At 42.8% G+C, this 16,140-nt stretch overlaps 1 protein-coding gene across 1 annotated transcript in view; it reads right to left on the bottom strand.

Annotated features, from left to right (window-relative positions):
• The window catches only part of EIF4ENIF1 (eukaryotic translation initiation factor 4E nuclear import factor 1), a 56,649-nt gene that overhangs the window by 27,813 nt on the left and 12,696 nt on the right, over positions 1–16,140 (bottom strand). The window contains exons 3-6 of the mRNA XM_011979008.1: positions 11,091–11,164; positions 7,483–7,610; positions 2,988–3,274; positions 2,225–2,426 (exon numbers count right to left, since the gene is read on the bottom strand). Coding sequence (XP_011834398.1) covers positions 2,225–2,426; positions 2,988–3,274; positions 7,483–7,610; positions 11,091–11,164 — 691 coding nt within the window. The remainder of the gene's footprint in view (positions 1–2,224; positions 2,427–2,987; positions 3,275–7,482; positions 7,611–11,090; positions 11,165–16,140) is intronic.

The raw sequence follows: 16,140 nt of genomic DNA, 5'->3' as shown, positions 1-16,140 counted from the left end.
AAAAAAAAAAAAGCTTTCCCCTTTGGTTGCCTAGTATCTGCCAAAAGGCTTTCAACTAACCCTGAAAGCTTGAAGCAGCTAGAATTTACTGAGTGCCTTCTTGAAGGCTGAGTTCTGACAGGTACATGTGTTCTTCAATGCTAAAAGTAACCCTTAAGTTATGATAGGCATTGTTCTTCACTTTACAAAGAAACAGGCCCAGCTGTCAAAATTTTGTCTAAAATTATCCTTTTCTAAGCGGCAGCGCCAGTACTTTAACCCAGGTTAGTCCCCACCTGGCTCTTCACTGCCTCCTTCCCAAGACCACCAGTCTGGGACTGGCCACCTCAGAGCCAGGTCACTGCCCTAAAAAATGACTGTCTGCAGAACAATGGGCTCCCACTCTGCAGCAGATACTTCACACACATTAGCTCTGGCTCCTTCAGTTTACCAAGGGAGATATCTGACCCCATCTTACAGCTGAGGAAACTAAGTTTTTTTTTTTCTGGAGGCAGTCTCAACTCTGTCTCCCAGGCTGGAGTGCAGTGGCGCAATCTCGCTGCAACCTCTGTCTCTTGGATTCAAGCAATTCTCCTGCCTGAGCCTCTCCAGTAGCTGGGAGTACAGGCAGGCGCCACCACACCCAGCTAATTTTTGTACTTTCAGTAGAGACAGGGTTTCACCAGGTTGGCCAGACTGGTCTCAAACTCCTGACCTCAAACGATCCACCCGCCTTGGCCTCGCAAAGTGCTGGGATTATAGGCATGAGCCACCGTGCTTGGCCTGAAACTAAGTTTGAGAGAAGGCAAATCACAAACAACTGACCTGGGAAGGCCTAATACCATGATGAAGAAGGTAAGCTCTGATGGCCCGAAGCATCTTGCTCTACTCTTAACTTCACTACTTATTTCCATGGTGACTACCTTAAGTGTCTTTAAGTTACTTAAGCCCTCTGAGCCTCCATTTGCTCATCTATGAAATGGGCATAAAAAAGTACCTACAAAAAAAAGAAAAAAAAAAAGGTACCTACACTGGTCGGGCGCAGTGGCTCAAGCCTGTTATCCCAGCACTTTGGGAGGCTGAGGCGGGTGGATCACAAGGTCAGGAGATCGAGACCTCGGTGAAACCTCGTCTCTACTAAAAATACAAAAAATTAGCCAGGTGCGGTGGTGGGCGCCTGTAGTCCCAGCTACTCAGGAGGCTGAGGCAGGAGAATGGCGTGAACCCGTGAGGCGGAGGTTGCAGTGAGCCGAGATGGCACCACTGCACTCCAGCCTGGGGGACACAGCAAGACTCCGTCTCAAACAAAACAACAACAACAACAACAAAGTGTACCTACACTACACAAGGTCATTAAGACACAAAAAATTACGTGGACAAAACACACTCAGCACTGTGTTTAGGACATAACTGCCTAATAAATGAGACCTCTCATTATTTCTACCACATTTCTTATTTCTGGGGAACTCTTACACAGTGCTCTTACAGGATAACTTGAGACTTTTCTGTTTAGTGTGGCAGGCAGAACAAGTTAGGGAAATAGTACAATCTACACTTAGTGAATTCTCACTTTAGAAGCAGTTTCAGGGGCCGGGCATGGTGGCTCACGCCTATAATCCCAGCACTTTGGGATGCTGAGGTGGGTGGATCACCTGAGGTCAGGAGTTCGAGACCAGCCTGGCCAACACGGTGAAACTCCGTGTCTACTAAAAAGTGAAAAAATTACCGGGGCGTCATGGTGGGCATCCGTAATCCCAGCTACTCGGGAGGCTGAGGCAGGGGAGAATTGCTTGAATCAAGGAGAAAGTTTCAAGATCAGGATGCATCATGAAAAACTTGCCATTTCCTATACATCTGGTGCCCATTCCTAAGTGTACAATTAGCCAGTGATAATCGCATCTCTATTTTATTTATTTTTGAGACAGAGTCTTGCTCTGTCACCCAGGCTGGGGTGCAGTGGCGTGATAGCTCACTGCAACCTCCACCTCCCAGTTTCAAGCAATTCTTGTGCCTCAGTCTCCTGAGTAGCTGGACTACAGGCGCCCGCAACCACACCCCGCTAATTTTTGTATTTTTAGTGGAGATGGGGTTTTGCCATGTTGGCCAGGCTAGTCTCAAACTCCTGACCTCAGGTGATCCGCCCGCCTCGGCCTCCCAAAGTGTCGGGATTACAGGTGTGAGCCACCACGCCTGGCCTACATCTCATTTTAAAACAGTGAACTTCCCTCCCAAAGTTTGAACTGACCTTCCTTCACAGAGGCTGTCCGTCGCCTTGTTCTTTTTCTCCCTTTGTGATCTTCTTCTAGTATCTTATCATCGAAGCCAGTCAGTTCGATGGTTTCAGACTGACTTGTGGGTCCAGCAGAGAACCACTCTGGTTCTTCTTCTGTATAAGAATCATTTCTTCTACGCTCACCAAAGACACGCTTACTATCTCCAAACTCTCTCTGGAAAAGCACATAAAGCAAGATTAAAAAATTTCTAGTCAAGGCATTTCTACTTAAGAGTCAAGTTCTTCATTGTAAAGTTCAATAGTGAAAGGAAGATATGATGCTGTATACCTGAGGCCCATCACCATCCCCAGCTCTTCTTCCCTGACTGGTTTAAGAGCAGGCTGTGTTCATGCCTGTTCTCAAAGTAACCTGGTATAAATGAAGTGAATGCCAAGTCCCCAAGCACATGAACTACCAAAGAATCTAGAAGACAAACCCAGGTGGGGTGTGGTGGCTCACGCCTATAATCCCAGCACTTTGGGAGGCCGAGACAGGCAGATCACCTAAGTTTGGGAGTTTGAGACCAGCCTGACCAATATGGAGAAACTCCGTCTCTACTAAAAATATAAAAAATTAGCCGGGTGTGGTGGTGCATGCCAGTAAATCCCAGCTACTCGGGGGGCTGAGGCAGCGGCGAACCGAGATCACACCATTGCACTCCAGCCTGGGTAACAAGAGCGAAACTCTGTCTCAATTGGAAAAAAAAAAAAAAAAAAAAAAAAAGAAGAGACAAACCCTGAAACGCTTGTCCTTGAAGTCCCTCTCTCGGTCTCTGTCTCTCAAGTCTCGCAGGTCCTTATCGCTAAGACGGTGATCCTTCTCAAAGGTCCGGGCAGAGATTATCCTCCCACTGCCAATCCTACGTCCACCAAGCAGACGAAGCCCATCATTATCTTTCTCTAATGGACTTCCTGAGCGCCGGGAGCTAACAGCAGCTGTCACGTGGCAGCCCCCTCCAAAGCTCCGTCTCTGAGGGCTGAGAACAACATCTAAGTCATCTTCTTTCACACGCTCTCGTGGATCTGGAAGGATGTGGGAAAGAGAAAGTTAAACAAACCAACAAGGGTGTTCTCTTCTTTTTTAGATAGTATGTCCACGACTAATGGGAGGAAAGGGATGGTTGGAAGACATCACCACTAAAATTGGGCTATCAACAGATTCAGGGTAACATGTGCATTATGTATTTAAATAAGGCTGAGACATTGGCCTTTCTCTTTGCGGCAATAGAAGTACTTCACAATAAATGATTTTCCATGATTAGTCTCTGCAGTGCCTTTATTTTGACCAAATCCTTATCTAAGAATTATTAGCAAATGTTTTATCAACTAATAAACTACAGTAGGTGTCAGTATTTGAAAAAATAACTGATTAAAAAGTGCCTCTTCAACAAAATGGTGTTGAACGGTTAGATATCCACAGACAAAGAAATGAACTTAAATCTATATTTGGGGCTGGGCATGGTGGCTCATGCCTATAATCCAGCACTTTGAGAGGTCAAGGCAGGGGATCACGAGGTCAGGAGTTCAAGACCAGCCTGGCCAAGATGGTGAAACCCCATCTCTACTAAAACTACAAAAATTAGCCGGGTATCGTGGCAGGTGCCTATAATCCCGGCTACTTGGGAGGCTGAGGCAGGAGAATTGCTTGAACCCAGAGGCAGAGGTTACAGTGAGCAGAGGTCACCCTGCTGTACTCTAGCCTGGGCGACAGAGTGAGACTCTGTCCCCTACCAAAAAAAAAAAAAAAAAAAAAAAAATCTATATTTGGTACCAGATATATACAAAAACTAATTCAAAATGGATCACAGATCTAAATGTAAAACCTAAAACTAAAAATTCCTAGAACAAAATATAGGAGGAAATCCTTGTGGCACTGGGTTAGGCAAAGTTTTCTTAGGCATGACACCAAAAGCATGATCCATTTAAAAAACACTGATAGACTGGGCTTGATCAAAATTTAAAAATTTCTACTCTTTGAAAGACACTGTTTAGAGAATGCAAAGACAAGCCACAGATTGGGACAAAATATTTCAAAAAATTTTTCTGATAAATGACTTAAATTCAGAACACATAAAACCTCTTAATTAACAAAAAACCAACCCAGTGGCTCATGCCTATAATCCCAGCACTTTGGGAGGCTGAGGTGGGTGGATCACCTGAGGTTAGGAGTTCGAGACTAGCCTGAACAACATGGTGAAACCCCATCTCTACTAAAAATACAAAATTAGCCAGGCGTGGTGGCAGGCACCTGTAATCCCAGCTACTTGGGAGGCTGAGGCAGGAGAATCACTTAAACCCAGGAGGTGAAGGTTGTAGTGAGCCGAGATTGCGCCACTGCACTGTAGCCTGGGTACCAAGAGCCAGACTACATCTCAAAAAAAAGAAAAAAAAAACCCAACCCAATTAAAAAATAGACAAATGGTTTGAACAGACCCTTCACCAAAGAGGTTATGTGGAAGGCAAATAAGCATATGAAAAGATATTCAACATAATTAGTCATTAGGGAAATGCAAATTAAACCATGTGATACCACTACACACCTATCAGAATGGCTAAAATTGAAAAGACTGACCATTCCAAGTGCTGACGAGGATGTGGAGCAAGTGGAACTCTCATACACCACTGGTGGAAACATAAAATGGTACCACTACTTTGGAAAACAGTTTGGCAATTTCCCAGAAGGTTAAACATACATCTACTATACAACCCAACCATTTTAATCCTAGTTTTTTACCCAAGAGAAAAGCAAGCATATGTCCAGAGACTTGTACATGAATGTTCATTGCAGCTTTGGTTATAACAGTCAAAAACTGGAAACAACCCAAATGTGCATCAACAGATAAACAGACCAACTGCTAAATCCATACAATGGAATACTATTAAGCAATGAAAATAAACTAGACACTCAACAACATGGATGAATCTTAATTATTCTTAGTGAAAAAAGCTACACAAGGAGTACATACTATAGTAACTACATTTATATAAAATTCTAGGAAATGGAAACTAATCTATAGGAACAAAGAAGACATAGAAAGCAGATCAGGCTGGGCACTATGGCTCATGCCTGTAATCCCAACACTTTGGGAGGTCAAGACAAGTGGATCACCTGAGGTTGGGAGTTCGACACCAGCCTGGCCAACAAGGTAAACCTTATCTCTACTAAAAATACAAAAATTGGGGCCAGGCACAGTGACTCATGCCTGTGATCCCAGCACTTTGGGAGGCCAAGGTGGGTGGATCACTTGAGGTCAGGAGTTCAAGTCCAGGCTGGCCAACATGGTTGAAATCCTGTCTCTACTAAAAATACAAAAATTAGCCGGGCGTGGTGGCGCACGCCTATAATCCCAGCTACTTGGGAGGCTGAGGCTCGAGAATCACTTGAACCTGGGAGGCAGAGGTTGTAGTGAGCCGAGATTGCTCCACTGCACTCCAGCCTGGGTGACAGAGCAAGACTCCATCCTGGCGGGGGCGGGTGGAGTTAGCTGGGCATGGTGGAACGTGCATGTGTAATCCCATCTACTCAGGAAGCTGAGGCAAGACAGTCGCTTTAACCTGGGAGGCAGAGGTTGCAGTAAGCAGAGATCATGCCACTGTACTCCAGCCTGGGCGACAGAGGGAGACTCTCTCTCTCAAAAAAAAAAAAAAAAAAAGTTTACAGCGCTTGCTTGGGAAGGGGGAAGTGTTGGGGGCGGGTGCGCGGCTAAATGGAGGACACATAGGAATACTAGGGAACGTCTGGGGGTGATAAAAATGCTTATGTTGATTTTGGTAATGGTTTCACAGATGGATACACATGTCAAGACATCAAATGGTATACTTTTTGTGCAGGCTATCTGTAAATTTTATCTCAATAAATTTATTGATGTAGGAAGAACAAACAAGTCACCACACAAAAAATGTCTTCCTAGAAAAACCAGGAAACTGAAGATTAGTCCAAGTGAGAAAAATCTGCTTTAATTCTGTTATCATGAACAGCTCCTAGAATGTTCTGTTGCATGCTTTACAGAATTTCTGTGCACAGTCTCAGTTTTTTCCAAACACAGGATACAATATGGACAGTTTTCGATGAGTCAGTACATCATGAACATTATTTGCCAATAAACACATCTGCAACATGGTTTTACAGGACAATGCAATGTAATATTCCTATATATGGATATACCGAAGTTTACATGACCCATTTCTACTGTTGGATATTTAGGTTCCTTCTCAGTTTTCATCACTGTAATAAAGTCTCTGCATATCTTTAATGATTCTGCTAGAATAAATTATTTGAGAGACATTACTGTGCTGAGTGGACTGACAGACTGTGTAGAAGGGTCTTACAGCTTAAACTAGAGCTGGGCTATCTTTTTCATTTAGTTCCAAGTTTTTATGATAGGTCGTCCTCTCATCTCAAAAAGATTTCTTGCAACAATTTCCTTGACTGCTTTTATATTACCTGGTCTCCATTTCACCCTTAAACAACGTTTCTAGTTTGAAGGGGTAAACTTTAAACTAGAAAAGTTGGAAGATGAGACTTAACTTCAGTCTCAAACCGTATCAAAGCCTTGTATTTAGATCACAGTCCATTATGAATTAAGAATTGCCAGAACTAGGCTCAGCGCGGTGGCTCATGCCTGTAATGCCAACACTTTGGGAGGCCGAGGCAGGGGGATCACGAGGTTAGGAGTTCAAGACCAGCCTGGCCATGACGGTGAACATCTCTACTAAAAATACAAAAATTAGCCGGGCATGGTGGCAGGCGCCTGTAATCCCAGCTACTTGGGTGGCTGAGGCAGAGAATTGCTTGAACCCAGGAGGCAGAGGTTGCAGCCTGGGTGACAGAGCAAGACTCCATCTCAAAAAAAAAAAAAAAAGAATTGCCAGAACTAATTCATACCCGAGGACTGGTCTCACGTATGAGAGAAAGCATAATGAGATTTCCAGCACAGCTTTATGCTACCTACCACATCTAACTCAGTTATCCATGCCAATGAAAGAATATTAGTACTTTTAATTCGGAAGCACACAGCCTAACAGTCTTCTATAAGAAGACAGCTATATAATAGCTGTGACAAAGTAGACTATGACTTTACCCTGCTGATTAGGAAAAATCCAATAAATCAGTTTCCTGATAATGACATTTCCCCTCAAAGCATAACATTCTCAGAGCTAAGAATGAAACCAGCAGCCAAAATCATGTCCCCAAAATCACTAACCCCACTTCTGAGTGACTGTGTGCTCACCTACTATCCTGCGCACCAGGGAAGGCCGGTCTGTATCCAACTCTTTCTTCAGACTTTCCACTGGCGAGCTTCGCCCTGAAGCTGGGTAGAGAGAGGCATGCCACTTCTCAGGGTCCCAGACACCATCACTACAGGTCAGAAAATACAAATGTTAGCACTTGTGCCCATGAACCATATAGGCCGTCTGATTTCTAAACCTCCTCAGCTATTAAGTTATGGAAACCCATTTCTCTTTTTTTGAGACAGGGTCTCGCTCTGTCACCCAGGATAGAGTGCAGTGGCATGACACTGCACCCTCTGCCTCCCAGTGATTCTTCTGCCTCAGCCTCACCAGTAGTAGCTGGGATTACAAGTGCCCACTACCACGTCTTGCTAATTTTTGTATTTTTAGTAGAGACGGGGTTTCACCAGTTGGCCAGGCCAGGTCTCTAACTCCTAACCTCAAGTAATCTGCCTGCCTTGGCTTCCCAAAGTGCTGGAATTACAGATGTGAGCCACTACGCCCAGCCGGAAACCCATTTCCAATATAAAGCTTCATGACTGCCTGCAGAATTGTTACCTCTTTTAATACGAAAACCAAAACATCTATTAATTCAGTAATACTTTGTTGTTGATCACACAACACCAGTAGTCTCTTGAAAACTAATGGTCTGTACACAATTGAAACATTCAGACCGTATACCTTGGAGTGCACATGGATTACAATAACTATGCCTGTACTATACAAAGAAGATGTTCCATAAATATTAACTGTTGTTTACTGAAGATTAACACAAAGGAGAAAAAAAAAATCCCTTAACTCTCTCACCAGAAGTAGTACCTGGATCATTTGATGTGTATTTTTCCAGAATTTCTATGCACAGTCTTAGTTTTTCCATAAGCAGGGCAGACAGCTCTTACGACCTAAAATGTGTAGTTTAGGTTTTATTTTGTTATTCTCTGTGTAACGAGGGGGTGGTGTGTAGTACAGTGCACAGAGCAGAAACTTTGGAGCCCAAAAATCTGGACCCTAATTCTAGTTTGCCACCACTACTGGGAACATCCTAGACAAGTTACTGAGCTGCATCTTCTGCAGAAAGAACTTCCCAACCACCAGATTAGACCAGGTCATGCTATACACTAGCAATGTACTCCACACTTGTCCTTTGCAGCCTGTGATGTTTGCAATGATAAATTTTTACAAGTATTTGATTGTGTCCTTCCATAGACCAATGCTCCGTGAAGCCATGGAATATTTTATAGAACCTGGCACAGTATTTATCACATAGCAGGTACCAATGAACATTTCTTGAATAAGTGAGTTAACTTTTCAGTCTCAAACTCCTCACAATAAAATATATACTACCTACCTTCTAGGGTAGTGGTGAGGATTATCTAGCATTTAAGAGCCCAACAAATTTTAGTTCTCAGAGAGGTGAAACAGAATGAAGCAGCTCTCTCCTCTTTCTTATTTTTATCACCAGGCAGTCTCTGCTTCAGAAATAAAAGTTGTTTGTCTGCCCAGGATAACTTTGTTTTTATTTTTTTCAGACAGGGTCTCAGAGTTCTGTCACCCAGGCTGGAATGCAGTAAGTGGCATGATTATACCTCACGGCAGCCTGAAACTTCGGGGCTCAGGTGATCCTCCCACCTCAGCCTCCTGAGTAGTTATGACTACAGGCACGTGTCACCATGCCCGGATAATTTTTTAAAATACATTTTGTAGGCCAGAGGTGGTGGCTCATGCCTGCTAATCCCAACACTTTGGGAGGCCGAGGTGGGTGGATCACCTGAGGTCAGCAGATCGAGACCAGCCTGGCCAAAATGGTGAAATCCCGTCTCTACTAAAAATACAAAAATTAGCTAGGTGTGGTGGTGGGTGCCTGTAATCCCAACTACTCAGGATAATCGCTTGAACCCTGAAGGCGGAGGCTGTGGTGAGCCGAGATTGTGCCATTGCACTCCAGCCTGGGCAACAAGAGCGAAACTCTATCTCAAAAAAAAAAAAAAAAGAGAGAAAGAAAAATCCTAACTAATTGGAATAGCCATTATTCAAGTATCACCTTCATCAGGGAATGTGGTTGAGGCATCAAGGTTTTTTTTTTTTTTCTTTGAGATGGTGTCTTGCTCTGTGGCCCAGGCTGGAGTGCAATGGCACGATCTTGGCTCACTGTAAGCTCTGCCTCCCGGGTTCGTGCCATTCTCCTGCCTCAGCCTCCCGAGTAGCTGGGACTACAGGCACATGCCACCACACCCAGCTCATTTTTGTATTTTTAGTAGAGACGAGGTTTCATTATGTTGGCCAGGCTGGTCTCAAACCCCTGACCTTGTGATCCGCCTGCCTTGGCTGCCCAAAGTGCTGGGATTATAGGTGTGAGCCACTGCACCCAGCCCATCATTTCTTAAATATCAAGGTAGATGGTTTATATTAACCTACATTTTTTTTTAACATATAAAGCATCATATTAATGTTCAATTTCCTGGTTAAATAGGACTTTTTTTTTTTTTTTTGAGATAGGATCTCTGTTGCTCAGGCTGGAGTGTAGTGATGCAATCATAATTCACTGCAGCCTCAAGTTCCTGGGCTCAAGCAAACCTCCTGCTTTGGCCTCCTGAGTAGCTGGGACTATAGGCACTATAGTACTATAGGTGCTATAAATACAAAAACATTAGCTGGACGTGGTGGCAGGTGCCTGTAATCCCAGCTACTCGGGAGGCTGAGGCAGAAGAATCGCTTGAACCTGGGAGGTGGAGGTTGCAGTGAGCCCAGGTCGCGCCAGTGCACTCCAGCCTGAGCAAAAAGAGTGAGACTCTGTCTCAAAAAGAAAAAAAAAAAAAAGAAAAAAAAAGAAATGACTAAGGTGGCCATAAGTAGTACAATATAGGATTATGGTAGATTTTCAGACCGTTTTTAGCTATAGTCTTCCCAAACCAAAGCCACCTTCTTCTGAAGGAAATAAAGCTAATGTGAATGGCTGAATAGTTTTTTGTGGGAATGCAAAAAAAAAACTAAGAGCCCCCTTGAGCAGCATACCTAAGGCAGGTACCCTCAAAGTACAGTGCAAAAAACCACCGGTAGAGAGAGAAGACCCTGGTGAGGACTCCTGGTTGTTCTTTTTATTTTTTTAAGACGGAGTCTCGCACTGTCACCCAGGCTGGAGTGCAGTGGTGCAATCTCAGCTCACTGTAAGCTCCGCCTCCCAGGTTCATGCCATTCTCCTGCCTCAGCCTCCCAAGTAGCTGGGACTACAGGTGCCTGCCACCACGCCAATTTTTTGTATTTTTAGTAGAAACAGGGTTTCACTGTGTTAGCCAGGATGGTCTTGATCTCCTGACCTTGTGCTTTGCCCGCCTCGGCCTCCCAAAGTGCTGGGATTGCAGGCGTGAGCCACCGCGCCCGGTTGGGTTCAAGTCTTAATTCTGCTTTCTGACTATGTGACTCTGACCAGATCATTTTTTAATTTAAGTTTCATTCCTAGGTCGTTGAAACCCATCTTATTACCTCTTGAAAATCCTCTTTCATAATTCTACCAGAAAACTTCAAAACAATACAATTCTTAATTTACCAAGTTTGGTATAACAAAAAGTTATTGACTAGAAGTAGTTAAGGACTAGAATGACACACATACCTGTCATATTTTTCAGAAAGGCACGAAGGCCTCTGTTTGGAATGGGGGAGTTCTTTTATATCCAAGAGTTCTTCCTAAAAAGAGAAATCAAATAGTCATTTTGAATTACATTTCTTAGGCCACACACTTTAAACTTCTTTCTGTTCTGAATAATTCTAAGTGTCCATCTTAAACACTTCACACAATTCTTATTTATATCTTGCCTTATTTCAGAAAGGACTGGAGTACATCAAGGTTCTTACAAGCTCAAGCAGAATAATCTAGTAACTTAAAAGTAGTGATCAGTTTCTGGCTAAAACATTCTCTCATAATTCCTATTCAATAACATTGTTATAGTCCATAACACTGAATGCTCAGCAAGGCAAGGAAACTTTAGTCTTAGATAAAACCTCTGCCTAATCTTACCGATTTTCAATGCATTAGATGCCAATTTACAAGGGGATAATTTTTTTTTTTTTTTTTTTTGAGATGGAGTCTCACTCTGTAGCCCAGGATGAAGTGCAGTGGCACAATCTTGGCCCACTGCAACCTCCGCCTCCTGGGTTCAAGCAATTCTCTTGCCTCAGCCTCCCAAGTGGCTGGGATTACAGGCACCTTCCACCATGCCTGGCTAATTTTTGTGTTTTTAGTAGCGACAGGGTTTCACCATGTTAGCCAGGCTGGTCTCAAACCCCTGACCTCAGGTGATCTGCCCGCCTCGGCCTCCCAAAGTGCTGGGATTACAAGTGTGAGCAACCAGGCCCGGCAGGCAATAGTTTTTTTTAAATGTAATGTTGCAAGACTAAAAAAACACAAAAAACATCCATATACTGTGTACCTGGATTTACCTATTAACATTTCTCCCTATTTATCATTTACTTTTTTTTTCTTTTGCAGAATTAAAAAAAATTGATACAGATATTTGTATATCTTTATGGGGGTACATGTGATAATGCTGTTACATGTATAAACTGTGTAATGATCTAGTCAGGATATCTGGGGTGTCCATTACCTCAAGTATTTATCCTTCCTATGTTTTGGAGACATTTAAAGTCCTCTCTTCTAGCTATTTTGAAATATACAATACACTTGTTAACCATAGCCACTCTATTCTATCAAACATTATAATTTATTCCTTCTTCAACTGTATGTTTGTACCCATATAATCAACCTCTTTGCATTCTGCCATCCCACCCACATACCTTTCCCAGACTCTGGTATCTATCATTCTATTCTCTACCTCCATGAAGTCAAGTTTTTTGGCTTCCACATATGAGCGAGTTTGGTTTTTTTTTACTAACTTGAGAGTAAATTGCCTAAGTCATGATACCTTACTCCTAAATACTTCAGTGCCTATTTCCTAAGAATGACAATATTCTTATCCAGCTCCATGAGAGAATTTGGCCCTACAGAAAATGACTGAGTGACTATTTTCTCCTTCTCTCAAGGATGTACTTAGCCGGTATCCGATGCACAGGAGAGAGGCTAATCCCTCACACATAACAGATGCTTCAGGGCATAAGGACTTACTTCTGCAGACTCAAGTTGAGAAGAACTGCCAGTTTTTTTTATAACTACAGTTATCGATAATACTTTTTTCTAATCTACCTTCCCAATTCCAGTTTTGTAAACTGACCCAATAATATCCTTTATATTGATCTTCCCCCTCCAACACACGATCCAGTCTAGAATCAGATATTTGATTGTTGTATCTCTCTTTGGTCTCCCTTAATCTAGAACATTTCTACAACTTTTGTCTCTTATGATATTGACATTTCTAGAGAATATAGTCCCTTTCTGTGAAAGAACATTATTCATTTTGAGTTGGTCTGATGTTTTCTCATGAGTAGACTGAGACTAAATATCCATGGGGCAGATTACTAACTGAAGAGGTGTTGTGCCCTTCTTAGACCATCACTTCTGGATGCCCATGATGTTCATCTGTCCTTTATCTGTGGTGCTAATTTTGATCATTTGGTCAAGGTTTTCCCTAGTTTCTCTACTATTTAGTTACTACTTTCCCATTTGCATTTAGCATGCAATCTGTGGGGAGACACTTTAAAATCATCCAGATATCTTGGTCTCCAGTTTTCCCCTCAAGTTAGCATCCATTAATGATTCTTGACCAAACCACTCTTCATTTTGCCACTCTAGCCCTCTCTCCATATTTACCAGCCAGCACTTGGCATCATACTGTAAAGGCAAGTCCTCCTTTCTCCCGTTTATATACCTATGTATTATTGGTATGGACTCACAGACTCCTAGTTTTTTTTTTTCTTTTTTTTTTTTTTGAGATAGAGTCTTCTCTGTCGCCCAGGCTAGAGTGCACTGGCGTGATCTTGGCTCACTGCAACCCTCGCCTCTTGCGTTGAAGAAATTCTTCCACCTCAGCCTCCTGAGTAGCTAAGACTACAGACATTCGCCACCATGCCTGGCTAATGTTTTTTGTATTTTTAGTAGAGACGGAGTTTCACCACGTTGGCCAGACTGCTCTGGAACTCCTGACCTCAAATGATCTGCCTGTCTCGGCCTCCCAGAGTGTTGGGATTACAGGTGTGAGCCACGGTGCCCGGCCGACTCCTGGTTTTTCTGTTGGTCTATAACGCATTAATATCCTGAATTATGTGGTGCTCAAACTGTCCCAGATTTTGCCAGTGGGTGCCTTTTCAAACTGGCCCATGTGTCTTTTTCAACATGCCATCTTTTTTTTTTTTAAAGACTGCCATACGTTCTGGCTTATCTTGTATTCATCCTGTACCAGCCCTAGAATCAGCTATTTCTGAGAAATCCTAGTTTCTTTAAGTGGGGAATTGCATAAAACACCAAGGTCTTGGAACTGGGTATCCTCATTTGCTTGAAGGCCCTTTCAGTAGAGCTAGGAAATATACGCACTTACGTATACACACATATATATACACACATGCACACTAACACACATATCTACCCATAGATACACACAGGCACACTAACACACATATCTACCCATATATACACACATGCACACTAACACACATATATACCCATATACACAGCAAATTACTGCCTCCTTTTGGCATACTTTGAAATATTTTTTATAATAAAGTTAAAAAAAAAAAAAGCAATTTCGAAACTTTCAGCACCAGTAAAATGCTGCAACTGCCTTGTAAAAAAGCACATACCACTATGCCATGACTTTGACAACACTCCCATCCCAGGCCTTGCAATAGGAGAATGTGCACTGACTGCTTCTCAGATCACTGATTCCACATCTTGGGGTGAGGATGGAGGGACAGATTTGCTCACTCAGCCCACAAGAATCACTGGGTATAGCATACCATGAATTCTCTCAGTGTTTACAGAAAACTGAAGCATCTAAATGTTTTCTTCAGGACAAGAAAATGCCTTAGGACTAGATGATATTTTAGTTTTAAGACCAGGATATCAATCAGGCATTTGCATTTATTTAGGATTTATTTATGAATTACCTGTCTTATAAGTGGATAGAAATATGAATAAAACTTTGGAAGACTGAGATAAATAGAGTTCCAAATATAAGGAAATATCTGGAGGCTGTTCAAAATTCTGAAAAAAATTGTCGAAGAACTGACATACAACCTATAAATCACCAGTAAAGACAGGAGTTAGCTGGGTGCAGTGGCTCACACCTGTACTCCCAGAACTCTGGGAGGCTGAAGTGGGAGGATTGCTTGAGTCCAGGAGTTCAAGATCAGCCTGGGCAATATAAGGAGACCCCATCTCTACAAAACAAATTTTAAAATTCATTGAGTGGGCCGGGCACGCTGGCTCACACCTGTAATCCCAGCACTATAGGAGGCTGAGGCAGGTGGATCACTGGAGGCCAGGAGTTTGAGACCAGCCTGGCCAACATGGTGAAACCCCATCTCTACTAAAAATATAAAATTTAGCCAGGTGTGGTAGCGGGTGCCTGTAATCCCAGCTACTTTTAGGGAGGCTGAGGTTGCAGTGAGCTGAGATCGCACCAGTGCACTCCAGCCTGGGTAACAGAGCAAGACTCCATCTCAAAAAAAAAAAAAAAAATTCATCAAGTGTGGTCCCTGCTACTCAGGAGGCTGAGGTGGGAGGGTCACTTGAGCTCAAGGCTATAGGGATCCACCACTGCTCTCTATCCTGGGTGAGAGAGACCCTGTCTCAGAAAAAGAAAAAAACAAAAAAACACTATGGGAGAGTCCAGAGACATCTGCAGAGCAAACATGGTGTCAGATCTATAGGGTTAGCAAAACTTTGGGGCTGGGGTGAGGGGTGCAGGGAGGATGGAGCAATAGTAGTTATGAAGGTATCAGATATTACTACAATACAGAAATCCTAAGGACAAAAGGGCTTAAAATTTTTCTAGTAGAAACAGGAAGGACCTTGCAATATAGTAAATACTTATACATAATGCTACAGGAAAAACCACTGCAAAGCAATTTTTTACTCTTAGAAGTAACTAAAGATTATCACATATTCCCTTACTACCCCATGCAGATACTAAACTAAGAACCCTAATGTGCTTATATTAACTCGAAGACAATCTTTCACACTTAAATGTGTAAATTCTTAATGTACAGAAGTTTCTAAGTGGTGTTTTGTTTGAAACCTTTACCTCCAAAGGTAACAGGGATCCCAATAGGTGTTCTCAATTACTACTACAGTTGTTTGCTGAACTCTATAATGATTTTACTTATTTATTTAGGAGTCACCTGGGAAAGGTTAACACTTTAACACAACCACAAAACATCCAGAAAAGCCTAATTTTGGTCCTATTGATGGGGAATCAAAAAATACTTTAACAGAAGTAACAGTCTTAAAAAAAGGAAAATAGGAGCCTAAAGAGAGAGAACAACTAAATGTAATATGGTATCCTGGATGGAATCCTGGAACAGAAAAACCATATTAGCTTAAAAATAAGAAACTGTGGGCCGGGCGCGGTGGCTCACGCCTGTAATCCCAGCACTTTGGGAGGCCGAGGCGGGCGGATCAGGAGGTCAGGAGATCGAGACCATCCTGGCTAACACGGTGAAACCCCGTCTCTACTAAAAATACAAAAAATCAGCCAGGTGTGGTGGCGGGC

This window comes from Mandrillus leucophaeus, unplaced genomic scaffold (assembly GCF_000951045.1).
Source record: "Mandrillus leucophaeus isolate KB7577 unplaced genomic scaffold, Mleu.le_1.0 Scaffold2, whole genome shotgun sequence".
NCBI classification, from domain to species: Eukaryota; Metazoa; Chordata; class Mammalia; order Primates; family Cercopithecidae; genus Mandrillus; species Mandrillus leucophaeus.
Note: the sequence above shows the minus strand (reverse complement) of the source record. Positions and strands in the feature narration are given on the sequence as shown.